The 15708-nt window shown below is 44.7% G+C and overlaps 1 protein-coding gene and 1 pseudogene across 1 annotated transcript in view; both read right to left on the reverse strand.

The window, feature by feature from the left end:
* Positions 1 to 15708, reverse strand: part of LOC115475687 (protein MTSS 2-like) — a 293373-nt gene that overhangs the window by 71191 nt on the left and 206474 nt on the right. Inside the window, exons 7-8 of the mRNA XM_030211609.1 lie at positions 15494 to 15651; positions 5676 to 5783 (exon numbers count right to left, since the gene is read on the reverse strand). Coding sequence (XP_030067469.1) covers positions 5676 to 5783; positions 15494 to 15651 — 266 coding nt within the window. The remainder of the gene's footprint in view (positions 1 to 5675; positions 5784 to 15493; positions 15652 to 15708) is intronic.
* On the reverse strand, positions 2292 to 4983 carry LOC115475903 (annotated as a pseudogene).

Below are 15708 nucleotides of genomic sequence, written 5' to 3' on the forward strand. Positions count from 1 at the left end.
ATTCTCCAGAAAATACATTGATCTTAAAGATGGTGACAGAGCCAGTGCTCCTCTATGAGCACTCATATCAAGGAGCACACACCTGGCAGTTGGGCCAGGAGCCATAATAAACGAAGCAGGACTTAACATATGGAGAAGCAAAGAAGAGCAAAAAGGCCAGGTTTTAGCATGTGAAAGAAGTGTTCAAAGAAGCATGCAAAGGATCGTTGGTAAAAGAATCACTAGGGACAGACTTGGTAGATGCTGGGTCAGAAAGAGGTGACCAAAGGATCATCATTAAAAGAATCACACTGGACAGCAGATGCAGGGTCAGGAAAAGGAGTCCAAAGGATCATATAGTGGCTCAGCAAGAAAGTGAATGGCCTCAAGTGGCCCAAAGCTCAGACTTGAGTTGAATAGGAAATCTGTAGCAAGTCTGTAAGACACAGGTAATCCCCATCTAACCTGAAGAAGCCTGAGCTATTCTTCCAAGAAACATGAAACAACTACATCATATTATGTTAAGTTGGTAGAAATCAATCCTAGGTGACTCAGGTGTTATTGCTGTAAAAGAGAATTTTCCACCAAGTACTAAGTCAAGGGGTGTAAAAACTTATGCCAGATATTTTGGTTTATTCATTACTTTATGAATTTCTATAATCGTTCTTTCATGTTGAAAAGTGCAGATCAATGAAACTTACTTTAAATGTATTTTTTGAATAGTAGAATGTGAAAAATGTTTAAGACATTTATAAGGTGTGTAAAGCCAGTGGGAGTATCCAATACAATCTTTATTTAGCCCTTTTTTGGTAATGCACTCTCTTCTATATATTCGATTTCATATCTCCATCTTAAAAACCAGTTCTGAAGAGATCTATGCAGTCTTGAAAGTCTACAGGCACAACCCTTTAGATACATCAAAAGTGGACATAATGAAAGGAATTAAGGGTGCAAAGTTTTCTCAAGAATAAGCGCAGATACCGAAAAAAACAATGAACGGAGCAAAGGCTACTTTCAGTGCCTTCCTTTGTAAGTCATGCTTGTGTTCAACATTCATAAGAACATAATGAAAGGCCTGCTGAGTCAGAACAAGGCCCAACGAGCCCAGCATCTTCTGACAGAGGCCAGTCTGGGTTACAAAATATCCAGCATATCTCAAAAAGTAGGCCATATTTCCCATAGCACATTTCCAAGGATTGATAGATTATTTGGGACTTACTAAACCCACTTGAATTGACTTACAGAGCAAACGGTGTACAGACTAAACAGTAAAGAAAGGAATCTCTTAGATTTCTTTTTTGAAAATATGCAGAATATCAAATAACCTGAACCTTGAACCACAATAGGGTGGTGGACTTTGGTCCTGGGGAACTGAGGAACTGAGTTCGATTCCCACTTCAGGCACAGGCAGCTCCTTGTGACTCTGGGCAAGTCACTTAACCCTCCATTGCCCCATGTAAGCCGCATTGAGCCTGCCATGAGTGGGAAAGTGCGGGGTACAAATGTAACAAAAAAAACAAACAAAAAAAAAATATCAGGTTTTCAACCCAGTCCACACGGCACATCTAGCCAGTCAGGGTTTTCAGGATATCCAGATAACCTGAAAACCCAACTGACTAGGTGTGTCCCAAGGACTGGGTTGAAAACCTCCGATATAAAATAGGAAAGCAAATGGAGAGAAAAAAAGTCATAAAGCCATTACAGACTATCAAATTGCCATGCAGAGGTACTCCAAATAGCCCAAGGCTCACCTAGAGTTTAAGTACTATAATAGCCAAGTTTTCATGGCTGATTTGAAGTGTTTTAATAATTCACTATGAATTGTTAATGGGAGGCTATTCCTGAGAGCAGGGACTGTGAAGTAAAAGCCTTGCTATTTATTGAGGCTTATAATGGAGCCTAATTTGTTTTAGATTATGGAGCACAGTATGATGACATATGTAACTGGAGCATTTAGAATAATGCTCTAAGAGAAATGTTATGTGTGTATTGAGTTTGTCTGAATTGTTGTATAATGCATATGAGTTTTTACTATCGTGCATGTAATTACGCAACCCGCCTAAAACCTTTGGCAATAAAGCGGAATATACACTTCTAAATAAAGTAAAAAAGCACTGTGTCTAGTAGTTTGAAACTGCAGCATGGGATCCATGAAGGACCATGCAATGGTCATTCAGTGGCCTGAGAATACGAGCAAGATAAGTGATGCTTTCCCAAGCCTACCTGGCTAATACATTTTTTAATGTATTTTTCTCCAGGAACTTGTCCAAACCTTTTTTGACCACCACTATGTTAATCAACATGACTTTTGTAGATACAACCAATTAAGCTCCAAATAAAAGGCTAGAATTTGAGTCAATGTTGTAATCAACTTTATGGATAAGGGCAGTTAAAAGGAGGCCCCTTTACTAACCAACCCTTCAGTTCAGCAACTTGGACCCTTTGTTCTACAGCTGTTTCCTTTTAACTTTACTCTTTGGCAATAGCAAATGGCTTCTCCACATCGATCTTCCCACAATCTGCGATGACATCCTTAAGAAGCTTGTCCCGGCTATCTGTTTTAGTATTCTCAATCTTACGCACCACATCCATTCCGCTGAGGACCTTGCCGAACACGACATGCTTGCCATCAAGCCAGGGTGTTTTCACAGTGGTAATAAAGAACTGGGAGCCGTTGGTGTCCTTGCCAGCATTGGCCATGCTTAACCAGCCGGGGCCATAGTGCTTCAACTTAAAGTTTTCATCTGCAAATCGGTCTCCATAGATGCTCTTACCTCCAGTGCCGTCTCCTCGGGTGAAATCTCCTCCTTGGATCATAAAGTCCTTAATAACACGGTGGAACCTGCTGCCCTTGTACCCAAATCCTCTCTCTCCTGTTGCTAAAGCAACAAAGTTTTCTACAGTCTTTGGAACAGTCTTTCCAAACAGTGCAATCTGAACACGCCCAACTTCTACATCCCCAATTTTTAAGTCAAAGAAGACCTTCTGAGTCACCTTAGGACCCTTCTTCTTCTCATCCACTTCTGATGTGGCTGGGAACAGCAGGAAAATGATAGAACCAGCAATCAAGGCGATCAAGGAGACTAAAAGATACTGCGAACCGCTATGTGGATAATGATGAAGAAAAAGTAAATTTGCTAAATAGATAATTCTGTTCTGTTTTCACAGAAGAAAATCCTGAAGAAGGACCGCGATGGACTGGAAAAAGTACACATGAGATTGAAGTGGATAGAGCACCGTTCACGGAAGAGAGTGTGTATCAACAACTTGAAAAGCTAAAGGTGGACAAAGCCATGGGACCGGATGGGATCCACCCTAGGATATTGAGGGAGCTCAGAGAGGTTCTGGCGGGTCCTCTTAAAGATTTAATATATCCTTGCAGACGGGAGAGGTTCCGAGGGATTGGAGAACGGCGGATGTAGTCCCTCTTCACAAAAGTGGTGATAGGGAAGAAGCTGGAAACTACAGGTCGGTAAGCCTCACTTCGGTTTTTGGAAAAATAATGGAAGCGATGCTGAAGGAAAGGATAGTGAATTTCCTGGAAGCCAATAAGTTGCAAGATCCGAGACAACATGGTTTTACCAAAGGGAAATCGTGCCAAACGAATCTCATTGAGTTCTTTGATTGGGTGACAGGAGAATTGAATCAGGGACGAGCTATGGACCTAATCTACTTAGATTTCAGCAAAGCTTTTGACACGGTTCCCCACAGGAGGCTCTTAAATAAACTGGATGGGCTCAAGATAGGACCCGAAGTGGTGAACTGGATTAGGAACTGGTTGACGGACAGACGCCAGAGGGTGGTGGTGAATGGAATTCGCTCTGAGGGAAAGGTGAGTAGTGGAGTGCCTCAAGGATCGGTGCTGGGGCCAATTCTGTTCAATATATTTGTGAGTGACATTGCTGAAGGGTTAGAAGGTAACGTTTGCCTATTTGCGGATGATACAAAGACCTGTAAGAGTGGACACCCCGGAGGGAGTGGAAAATATGAAAAAGGACCTACAGAAGCTAGAAGAATGGTCTAAGGTTTGGCAATTAAAATTCAATGCGAAGAAATGCAAAGTGATGCACTTAGGGAATAGAAATCCACGGGAGACGTATATGTTAGGCGGGGAGAGTCTGATAGGTACGGACGGGGAGAGGGATCTTGGGGTGATAGTATCTGAGGATTTGAAGGCGACGAAACAGTGTGACAAGGCGGTGGCCGTAGCTAGAAGGTTGTTAGGCTGTATAGAGAGAGGTGTGACCAGCAGAAGAAAGGGGGTGTTGATGCCCCTGTATAAGTCATTGGTGAGGCCCCACCTGGAGTATTGTGTTCAGTTTTGGAGGCCGTACCTTAAGGATGTAAAAAGAATTGAAGCGGTGCAAAGAAAAGCTACGAGAATGGTATGGGATTTGCGTTACAAGACGTATGAGGAGAGACTTGCTGACCTGTACATGTATACTCTGGAGGAAAGGAGAAACAGGGGTGATATGATACAGACGTTCAAATATTTGAAAGGTATTAATCTGCCATCGAACCTTTTCCGGAGATGCGAAGGCGGTAGAACGAGAGGACATGAAATGAGATTGAAGGGGGGCAGACTCAAGAAAAATGTCAGGAAGTATTTTTTCATGGAGAGAGTAGTGGATGCTTGGAATGCCCTCCCGCGGGAGGTGGTGGAAACGAAAACAGTAACGGAATTCAAACATGCATGGGATAAACATAAAGGAATCCTGTTCAGAAGGAATGGATCCTAAGGAGCTTAGCCGAGATTGGGTGGCAGAGCTGGTGGCGGGAGGCGGGGATGGTGCTGGCCAGACTTATACGGTCTGTGCCATAACCGGTGGTGGGAGGCGGGGCTAGTTTTAGGCAGACTTATACAGTCTGTGCCCTGAAAAGGACAGGTACAAATCAAGGTAAGGTATACACAAAAAGTAGCACATATGAGTTTGTCTTGTTGGCCAGACTGGATGGACCATGCAGGTCTTTTTCTGCCGTCATCTACTATGTTACTATGACCATATCCTCCAGAAAGATTCTACATCTTAATTATGTGCTCTGTGTAAAAAATACTCATTACAATTTGTTTTTAATCTGGCTGTTGCTAGTTTCATGAGTGTCCTCTTCTTTTAGTGTCTTTTGAAAGGATAAACTGCTCTATTTAACAGTTCCATTCTATTCACAATTCTATAGCTTTTTACTATATCTCCTCAGTTGCATTTTCCAAGCTGAAGTGCTCTAACCTATTTATCCTTTTTTCATGAGAGGTATTCCATCCCATAATTTTAATAGGCAAAAAAAAATCTATTTACAGTTACAGAAGATTTTAGCAGCAGTAAACATGCCAAGACCACTGCTGAAAATTATGTATTCATCGCCACTAAATGGATAACTTCACATGGCTCTTGGCCTACTATGCCCCTTTTTAAAACGTATAACTTTGGTCATTTAGCAATTTTTTTTTTTTTAAAGCAACACATATGGTACTGCCACTGACTGCATAATTGCATTAAGTTTCACCCAGGATAAATTAGCTACCTAGGCTTCCAGACTCCACTCATCACCTGCCACCTCCCCCCATGCAAAAAAACAAACAAAAAAAAAAACCAACATAGTGGTATATTTCAATTCAGATGCAGACAGCATTAAGTGTACAGTACAGGAGCATTGACTACTGCCCATGAAAGCACAAACTAAGGCAGTGCAGCACTGACCTGTTCACTCGTTGAAGGCAATATGTTTGGTTCAGCAGTCATATTTGTAAGGTCTTCTAGAATGGTTTGTAAATGTGTTATTTCTCCTAGCATCCCAATCTCCTCATCCTAGAACAACAAACATTTCAAATATTAAAATTTCACTTTCCTTTTAAAGGTAGCAAACAGTTCACAACCCAGATAGAAACAGATTATGAATGCTGATATTTCCATCTAGTCTCTTCCTGAGACAGCTCCCCTGGTTCTAGGGAGAGAGTGCTGCTCATTGTCCTCCCCAGTGGCTTAGCTAGGACCCCTTCAGAACTCATGTAAACAAACTCTGCAAAACGCAAACACATTCCAGACCTATATAGAAAACCTGCCATAGTAATAGAAACATCCCATTGTCAGTCAAACTGATGAAAATCACAGTAGCCAAACAACTTACAGATTACATAAACAAATTCTCAATATTACACGAATCACAGTCAGGTTTCCACCCCCTCCACAGTACAGAAACAGTACTACTCACTCTCCTAGCCAAATTTAAGCAGGAAATAGCAATAGGCAAAAACATTCTCCTCCTCCAACTTGACATGGTAAACCACAATATATTAATAAGACTACTAGATAAGTTCGGGATTGGTGGAAACATACTTAGTTGGATCAAGGGTTTCCTAACCACAAGAACATACCAAGTAAAATCAAACAAACATCTCATCACCATGGAAAGCAGACTGCGGAGTACCACAAGGATCACCGCTATCACCGATCCTCTTCAATCTAGCCAAGTCCTTATCCAACCAAGGCCTTAACCTCTTCATCTATGCAGAAGATATCACAATATACATTCCTTACAAATCTAAATTGACAGAAATCACCAATGAAATCACGATCAGCTTGAACATCATGGACTCTTGGGCAAATGCATTTCAACTAAAACTCGACAAAGAAAAAACACACTGTCTTATCCTCTCATCCCAACACAGCCCCACAATTATCAACACCCCCAGATACACCCTCCCTATCTCAGACAACCTGAAAATCCTCGGCATCACATTGGACAGCAACCTAACACTAGAGAGCCAAGTGACATCCACAACAAAGAAAATGTTCCATTCAATGTGGAAACTGAAATGCGTGAAACAATTCTTCCCGAGGGAAACATTTCACAACCTGATACATTCAATGGTACTAAGCCATGTAGACTACTGCAACAGAATTTATGCGGGATGCAAAGAATAAACATTAAAGAAACTTCAAACCGCTCAAAACACGGAAGCTAGGCTTATCTTCGGAAAAAAGTGATTTGAAAGCACAAAACCCCTCCGCGAAAAACTTCACTGGCTCCCAATCAAAGAACACATTGCTTTCAAAATCTGCACTCTGGTCCACAAACTTATCTACGGCGAAGCCCCGGGATATATGACAGGCTTGATCGACCTACCAACCAACAACACATCCGAATCAACACAAACGTACCTAAATCTGCACTACCCAAGCTGCAAAGGACTCAAATACAAATCAACTTACGCATCCAATTTCTCCTACATTAGGCACACAACTGTGGAACGCTTTATCAAAAGCCTTCAAAACCACGTACGACCACCTAAACTTCCGGAAAAAAATAAAAACTAACCTGTTTAAAAAGGCATACCCTACCAATCCACCATAAATGCCTGAGCTCTGCAACACAACAAAACTAAAGTACGTAATGGACATAACACAACTCTTCCGTTGTACGATTCCCTAATGTGGCTGTGCCACATATACTTTATCTTACCACAATATCACTTTCTATTTGTTTACACCGGAGTCTGGAAACGCCTCTCCGGTACTATGTAAGCCACATTGAGCCTACAAATAGGTGTGAAAATGTGGGATACAAATGTAATAAATAAACTAAAATGCAAGATATCAGAGATGCACATTTTCCAAAGCTAATGTATACCTTGTTTTCATCTGAATGATGCTTTGGTCCCAGTGTCTCTTCTGTTTTTAACTCTTTTTCCAGGGTCTCCTGTCTTTTTGACATTTCTGGTCTACCATCCATTTTCTCTCTGCATCTCTCTTGTCCTTATTCTCCTCCTGTGTCCAGCACTGCCCCTCATTGTTCCTGTTCCTATGCTCCCACCATGCCCAGCATCTCTTCTCTATGTCCCTGTCCCTCCCCAAATCTAGCTTCTCCCCTTTCTTCCCATCCCAGAGCCAGCTTCTCTCCCTCTTGCACCCCGACCCCTTCCCTCTTTGGGCCATAATCTCTCTCTCCTCACTCCACTGAACAAGCCTCTCTCCCCCTCTCCCTTGCCTCCAAGTCTGCAACCAAGAGCTATCCCTATGGATCACACACAAAGATGAAGCCATCTATAGGGGAATGGTGAGCTTCTTTATCTGGAGAGCCCAACAAGCATGTATAGCATACAACAAACTGATCAGGGACAAAGGCAAAGGGGGAGTTTATCTACCAGATATATGACTTTACAATGTAGCAGCCCTCATTTGTTGGATCCATGAACTCCATATAGGGATCTTTCATTTTGAACCTGAAAGGATATGGTCCACCATAGTTCAGTCGGACTCAGTATTCAATGTGCTTCATACTACAACAGAGAGCTCCTTTATCGTCACTTTTACAGCCTCTGAAGGAGACTTGGAAATTGTGGAGAATCAGATTTTTTAAAGGGGGGGGGCAGGTCCCTCTCCAGTTATAAAGGCGGTAGATAAAGCGACGTTTCTTACCTGAAGCAGGTATTCTCCGAGGACAACAGGCTGGATATTCTCACATGTGGGTGACGTCACGTCGGCCCGGAGGATTTTCAAGCAAAAATCGCCAAAAGTCTCTTCTAGAGCGTTCCGTTGCGCAAAACAATCGCACTGCACATGCGCGCGCATGATTTCCCGCCCGCAGCGCGGACACACTCCTCAGTTGAATCCAAAAGATGAAAGAAAAACAACTCCAAAGGGGAGGTGGGAGGGTTTGTGAGAATATCCAGCCTGCTGTCCTCAGAGAATACCTGCTTCAGGTAAGAAACTTTGCTTTCTCCGAGGACAAGCAGGCTTATATTCTCACATGTGGGGTATCCCTAGCCCCCAGGCTCACTCAACACAACAAACAGTGGTCAATTGGGCCTCGCAACGGCGAGGACATAACAAAAATTGACCTGAAACAAGAAACATCTGAGAGTGCAGCCTGGAACAGAAGAAAAATGGGCCTAGGAGGGTTGGAGTTGGATTCTAAACCCCAAACAGATTCTGCAGCACCAACTGCCCAAACCGACTGTCGTGTCGGCTATCCTGCTGAAGGCAGTAGTGATATGTGAATGTGTCTACTGATGACCACGTCGCAGCCTTGCAGATCTCTTCAATAGTGGCTGACCTGAGATGAGCCACTGACACAGCCATGGCTCTAACATTATGAGCCGTGACATGGCCCTCTAAAGTCAGTCCAGCTTGGGCGTAAGTGAAGGAAATGCAATCTGCTAGCCATTTAGATATGGTGCGTTTCCCGACAGCAACTCCCCTCTTGTTGGGATTAAAAGAAATAAACAACTAGGCAGAATGTCTGTGGGGGCTTGTCCGCTCCACGTAAAAGGCCAATGCTCTTTTGCAGTCCAAAGTGTGCAGCTTGCTTTCGCCAGGACTTGTATGAGGGCGGGGAAAAAATGTTGGCAAGACAATTGACTGGTTCAGATGGAACTCCGATACCACCTTCAGCAGGAACTTAGGGTGCATGCGGAGGACTACTCTGTTATGATTAAATCTAAGATAAGGAGCATAAACCACTAGCGCCTGAAGCTCACTAACCCTACGAGCTGAAGTAACAGCCACCAAGAAAATGATTCCAGGTCAAATACTTCAGATGGCAGGATTACAGTGGCTCGAAAGGGGGTTTCATCAGCTGGGTGAGAATGACATTGAGATCCCATGACACTGGAGGAGGTTTGACAGGGGGCTTTGACAAAAGCAAACCTCTCATGAAGCGAACAACTAAAGGCTGTCCAGAGATAGGCTGACCTTTGTACACGTTGATGGTAAGCACTAATCGCACTAAGGTGAACTCTTACAGAGTTGGTCTTGAGACCAGACTCTGATAAATGCAGAAGGTACTCAAGCAAGGTCTGTGTAGGACAAGAAAAGGGATCTAGGGCCCTGCTGTCACACCAGACGGCAAACCTCTTCCATTTAAAAGAGTAACATCTTTTAGTGGAATCTTTCCTGGAAGCAAGCAAGACTCGGGAGACACCCTCAGAAAGACCCAAGGAGGCAAATTCTAAGCTCTCAACATCCAGGCCGTGAGAGCCAGAGACTGGAGGTTGGGATGTAGAAGCGCCCCCTCGTTCTGAGTAATGAGAGTTGGAAAACACTCCAATCTCCACGGTTCTTCGAAAGACAACGCCAGAAGAAGAGGGAACCAAATCTGACGCGGCCAGAAGGGAGCGATCAGAATCATGGTTCCACGATCTTGCTTGAGTTTCAGCAAAGTCTTCCCCACCAGAGGTATGGGAGGATACGCATACAAAGGACCTGTCCCCCAGTGCAGGAGGAAGGCATCCAACGCTGGCATCCAACGCTAGCCTGCCGTGGGCCTGAAGTCTGGAACAGAACTGAGGGACCTTGTGATTGAGTTGAGTGGCAAAAAGATCCACCGAGGGGGTGCCCCACTCTCGGAAAATCTTTCTGGCTACAGCCATGTTCAGCGACCACTCGTGAGGTTGCATAATCCTACTCAACCTGTCGACCAGACTGTTGTTTACGCCGACTAGATAAATGGCTTGGAGAAACATACCGTGATGGCGAACCCAAAGCCACATCTGCCCAGCCTCCTGACACAGACGGCGAGATCCGGTACCCCCTTGCTTGTTTGTGTAGTACATCGCAACCTGATTGTCTGTTTGTATCAGAATAATTTGGTTGGATAGCTGATCTCTGAAAGCCTTTAGAGCGTTCCAGATCGCTCGCAACTCCAGGAGGTTGATCTGAAGATGCTTTTCCTGAAGGGACCAAGCTCCTTGAGTATGAAGCCCATCTACATGCTCTCCCCACCCTAGGAGGGATACATCCGTCGTCAGCACTTTTTGTGGCTGAAGAATTTGAAATGGGCGTCCCAAAACCAGATTGGATCGAACTGTCCACCACTGAAGGGAATTCCGAAAGTCGGTGGACAACTGGATCACATCCTCTAGATCCTCTGTAGCTTGATACCACTGGGAAGCTAGGGTCCACTGAGCTGATCTCATGTGAAGACGTGCCATGGGAGTTACATGAACTATGGAAGCCATATGCCCCAGAAGTCTCAACATCTGCCGAGCTGTGATCTGTTGAGACGCTTGAACCTTGGAGACCAAAGACAGAAGGTTGTCTGCTCTTGGCTCGGGAAGATAGGCACAAGCTGTCTTCGTGCACAACAGAGCCCCTATGAATTCCAATTTTTGAACTGGGTGGAGATGGGACTTTAGGTAATTGATGACAAACTCTAGTAGCTCCAGCACTTGAATAGTCATCCGCATGGACTGCAAAGCTCCTTCCTGGGAGGTGCTCTTCACCAGCCAATCATTGAGATAAGGGAACACATGCACTCCCAGTCTGTGTAGAGACGTTGCAACAACTGCCAGGCACTTGGTAAATACCCTGGGCGCAGACACCAAGCCAAAAGGCAGCACACAGTATTGAAAATGCTGTGTTCCCAGCCGAAACCGCAGATACTACCGCTTATACCATCCTTTAAGTCCAGAGAGCATAGCCAATCGTTTTCCTGAATCATGGGAAGAAGGGTGCCCAGGGAAAGCATCCTGAACGTTTCTCGAACCAGATATTTGTTCAGGCCCCTTAGGTCTAGGATGGGACGCATCCCCCCCCCTGTCTTCTTTTCCACAAGGAAGTACCTGGAATAGAATCCCAGCCCTTCTTGCCCTGGTGGAACGGGCTCGACCGCATTGGCGCTGAGAAGGGCGGAGAGTTCCTCTGCAAGTACCTGCTTGTGTTGGGAGCTGAAGGACTGAGCTCCCAGTGGCCAATTTGGAGGCTTGGTTTCCAGATTAAGAGTGTATCCTAACCGGACTATTTGAAGAACCCACCGGTTGGAGGTTATCAGAAGCCACCTTTGGTGAAAAAATTTTCACCTCCCCCCGACAGGCAGATTGCCCAGCACTGACACATTTATGGTGGCTATGCTCAACTGGAGCCAGTCAAAAACCCGTCCCTGGTTTTTGCTGGGGAGCTGCAGGGGCCTGTTTAGGCGCACGCTGTTGACGAGAACGAGCGTGCTGTGGCAGAGCCTGAACCAGCTGTCGAGAAGTAGGAGTGTACTTACGGCCCCTAGAGGCGTAAGGCGCACTTCTCTTCCCTTTAAAAATCTTCCTAGATGAGGAAGCGGATGCAGAAGGCGCCCGACGCGAGAGAGAGTCCATAGCGTTATCATGCTGATAGAGATGATCAATCATCTCTTCGACCTTCTCACCGAAAAGATGATCCCCCCCCCCCCCCCCCGGCAAGGGATATCCGCAATTTTCTGCTGAGTTCGTTCCTCCAAGTTAAAGGCATGCAGCCAAGAGAGTCTGTGCATCACTATACCCATAGCAGAAAATCTGTATGTCACATCACAAGTAATGTAAATGCCCCTGGACAAGAACTTGCGACACGCCTTCTGCTGCCTGACCACTTGGCGAAAAGGCTCGGCCTGCTCCGGTGGGAGTGCATCAACCAAGCTCTCAAGCTGCCGCACTGAGTTCCGCAAATGAATGCTCATGGAGAGCTGGTACGACTGAATTTTGGAAGCGAGCATGCCAGCCTGATACGCCTTTCTCCCAAAAGAATCTAAGGTTCTATGTTTCCGCCCCGGGGGCGCCGAGGCAAAGTTCCTAGAACTCTTAGCTCTTCTGAGAGCAGAATCCACCACCGCAGAGTCATAAGGCAACTGAGGCTGGACGAAACTGGGTTCCCCGTGGATCCAAAACTGGGATTCAGCCTTTTTGGGAATAGTTGGACAAGAAAGAGGCTTCTCCCATTCCTCATCAGCATAAACAAATGGTCAGGCCCGAGGCACTGAAGGCACCAGGGGTGCGGATCAGTGCCCGAGATGGTCCGGTTGCAGCGGGCGCATGGCTTGAAGCCGCTGGGCATCTTCGATGACATGGCGGGAAAAACTTCGTCTGCTAAATTAAAAGATGTGTTTTGTCAGAAAAATTGACAAACAAGAGAGAAAAAACCCTGACCGAGCGACCTAACACAGTTGCGACGAAAAAGAAAGAAAACTTATAAATGGGGAAAAAAACTGAGGAAGTAAAGGGTTTTTTTTTTTTAGTTTTAAAAGAATTAAGGAAGGGAAAACACGTTCGTAGAAAACAAAGAGAACTTTCCTCCGAAACGAGGAAACGCAAAGCACCTGAAAAGGAACTCCATGTCACCTCAGATGCGGAAAAAAGAGAACTGAGGAGCGTGTCCACACGGCGGGCGGGAAATCGTGCGCGCGCATGCACGCTGCGATCGTCTCACGCAACGGAACGCTCTAGAAGAGACTTTTGGCGATTTTTGCTTGAAAATCCTCCGGCCCCACGTGACGTCAACCACATGTGAGAATATCAGCCTGCTTGTCCTCGGAGAACCCAGATTTCAAAGGGTGAAGGGTATAAGAACCTTTCAACAATGGGTCAAGGGTGGATGCAGGTACACTGGTCAATCTGTAGACAAAACTGGGCACTATCCCCTTGTTTCCTCATTGTGGCAACAGTGGGCCCTCCCCACCTCCAGTTCTTTTTTCCATATCTACACCTTTGTCATTATTGCCTTTCACCTACAGTCAACAGCAAGGAACAGCCCTATGTTCACCACCCCTGACAAGCTTTTTATACACATGCCAGTAAAGTCTAATAAACTTTCAGTGTGGTATAACTTAGGCAGAGAACAGAGACTCTCTCCTTTCTTCACTAGCTTAGTACATGATTGGGCTTCACGCATTGGAGAAGAGATCACAGAAGAAAAACTGTCATTTTTGACAGCTTTTCACACAACCCTGAAAGTGGGATTGCATGAGATTCAGTAAAAACTCCTTGTAAAGAAACTGTGTTTTAAGCCTGTAAAATATATTGGATATTTTCCTATTTTAATTGTGTCTTGAGGTGTAATTCTTTCATTTGGCCAGCAGGTGGTGTTTCTTTGCTGTAAATCTGTTATAGGGAACTGAATGTTCTTTTTCTTTAACACAAGCAGGAAGCAAGCAGCAGTATACTTTCAAATCTTGTTGACTGGGCTCTGATTGGCCCAGGAGCTCATTTCCTTTAGAGTGTACTGATTTTGCCTTCAGTCTTAGCAAAGAGATCTCTCTCTCTCTCTCTTCCTGGCTGAGGCTCAGTGAATTATGTGTCCTGATCTTCCCAGGTACTGTTTAGCTAGTATGCAAATGTTTAGTTAGAATTGTTTGCTCGCTCTGCTTGTCTGCACTGATAATGAATCCTGGTGGTTTGTATGTTGGGTCTGTGAATGCTTTCTGGGAACTGTGGGACCACTGGGAGCATGGTTCCAATAACCTAAAAATCACTGGGGATAACTGGAGAGTGGAAGACTCGCCCAGAGGCAGCTGTGACCCAGGCGGTGGGAGGAGGAGGGTGCAAGTGTAGAGCACAAGCAGCAGGTGCAGGCAGACCTGAGCTGGGCTGGGGATAGACCCTCTAAGTGGCCATGCACAAAGCTTACATCACCCGGTGCAAGAGGAAACAAATGGAGTTGTGGGATGACATATGTCTCTAGCCTGGAGAATATTTTGGGCATCTCACATCAGTCGACTTACAAGTTGTGTTACCTGCTAGGGATTGATTCTGACTTGGCTAGGCAGGGCATTACAGAATGTCAGACAATTCACTTCTCTGGCCCTTATACTAGGTAAAGAAAGCGATACCACACAGCTGGGTGGGAGAGCATCCCTCTTTACTTTTTTTTGTTTTTTTTTTGTTACATTTGTACCCCGCGCTTTCCCACTCATGGCAGGCTCAATGCGGCAGGCAATGGAAGGTTAAGTGACTTGCCCAGAGTCACAAGGAGCTGCCTGTGCCGGGAATCGAACTCAGTTCCTCAGGACCAAAGTCCACCACCCTAACCACTAGGCCACTCCTTCAGCATTGGAACTTGCTTATGTTGGAAATGTCCACCTGGGAACACAATAGACTCCGACATTACCAAAGGGAGAGGAGCAGAACTTACTGTGCACTTTGGCAAAAGTTTAAAGACATAGCCACAGGATCCTCCACAGTCATGGGGACGAGGGGGGAGCCCTCCCCCCAAAAAATGAATGGAATGTACATGTAGTTTTGTATTTCCTTGGAGGATTTGTTTACTTTCACCAGTTATTGCTGCTTTGCATTCTGTTCACCAACAGAGATTTAAAAAAAAAAAAAAGTTTTACTCTAGTAAAAATGCAATCTTTGCAACAGTATTAAAGTGGATAGAGTAAGGAAAGGAAAGTAATATCAAATCTCTACACTTATCTAATGCGTACATTATACTTGCTTCAATGCAGGTGCAAAGCATGTGGGTACTTTGAAAGGGTATTCCTTTCAAGGTATGTTCCTTTAAAATTAACTTATGGGACTACAGGAAGACTCGTAATACTTGCCATGTTTAAACAGAATTGTCAAGTTCGGGCAGGGGAAAGGTGCTCATGACATACCTCAGTTTAAAGTTTCACAAGGCCCTGTTATTTCCGAAGGTATTTTAGTTTTAGAAGATATTTTTCCTTTATAATGTGCTTTGTGGAGACTCAATAAAAGTTATTAAAAAAAAAAAAAAAAAGATATTTTTCCTTGGTGCTCCAAGGAAGTGGGGCTAGTCTCACAGCAGACAAGACTTACCAAAACTGGTTTTAAAAGTGACACAAAGGTGCAGAAGCGCCCCCGCTCCTCTGTGAGTGCTCGGGTCACAGCCTTCTTCTCTGTCTCTTCCAATAGTGCATATTTATCAGTCACATCCTGAAGAGCACAGTCCAGCTGTATGCGCATATCATCCTTTCCTAAATCCAAAGCCAAATGAAGACAAGCATTTCAAAATGGAAAACAATTTGTTCAAA

The sequence above is a fragment of the Microcaecilia unicolor genome, chromosome 8, assembly GCF_901765095.1.
Source record: "Microcaecilia unicolor chromosome 8, aMicUni1.1, whole genome shotgun sequence".
NCBI classification, from domain to species: Eukaryota; Metazoa; Chordata; class Amphibia; order Gymnophiona; family Siphonopidae; genus Microcaecilia; species Microcaecilia unicolor.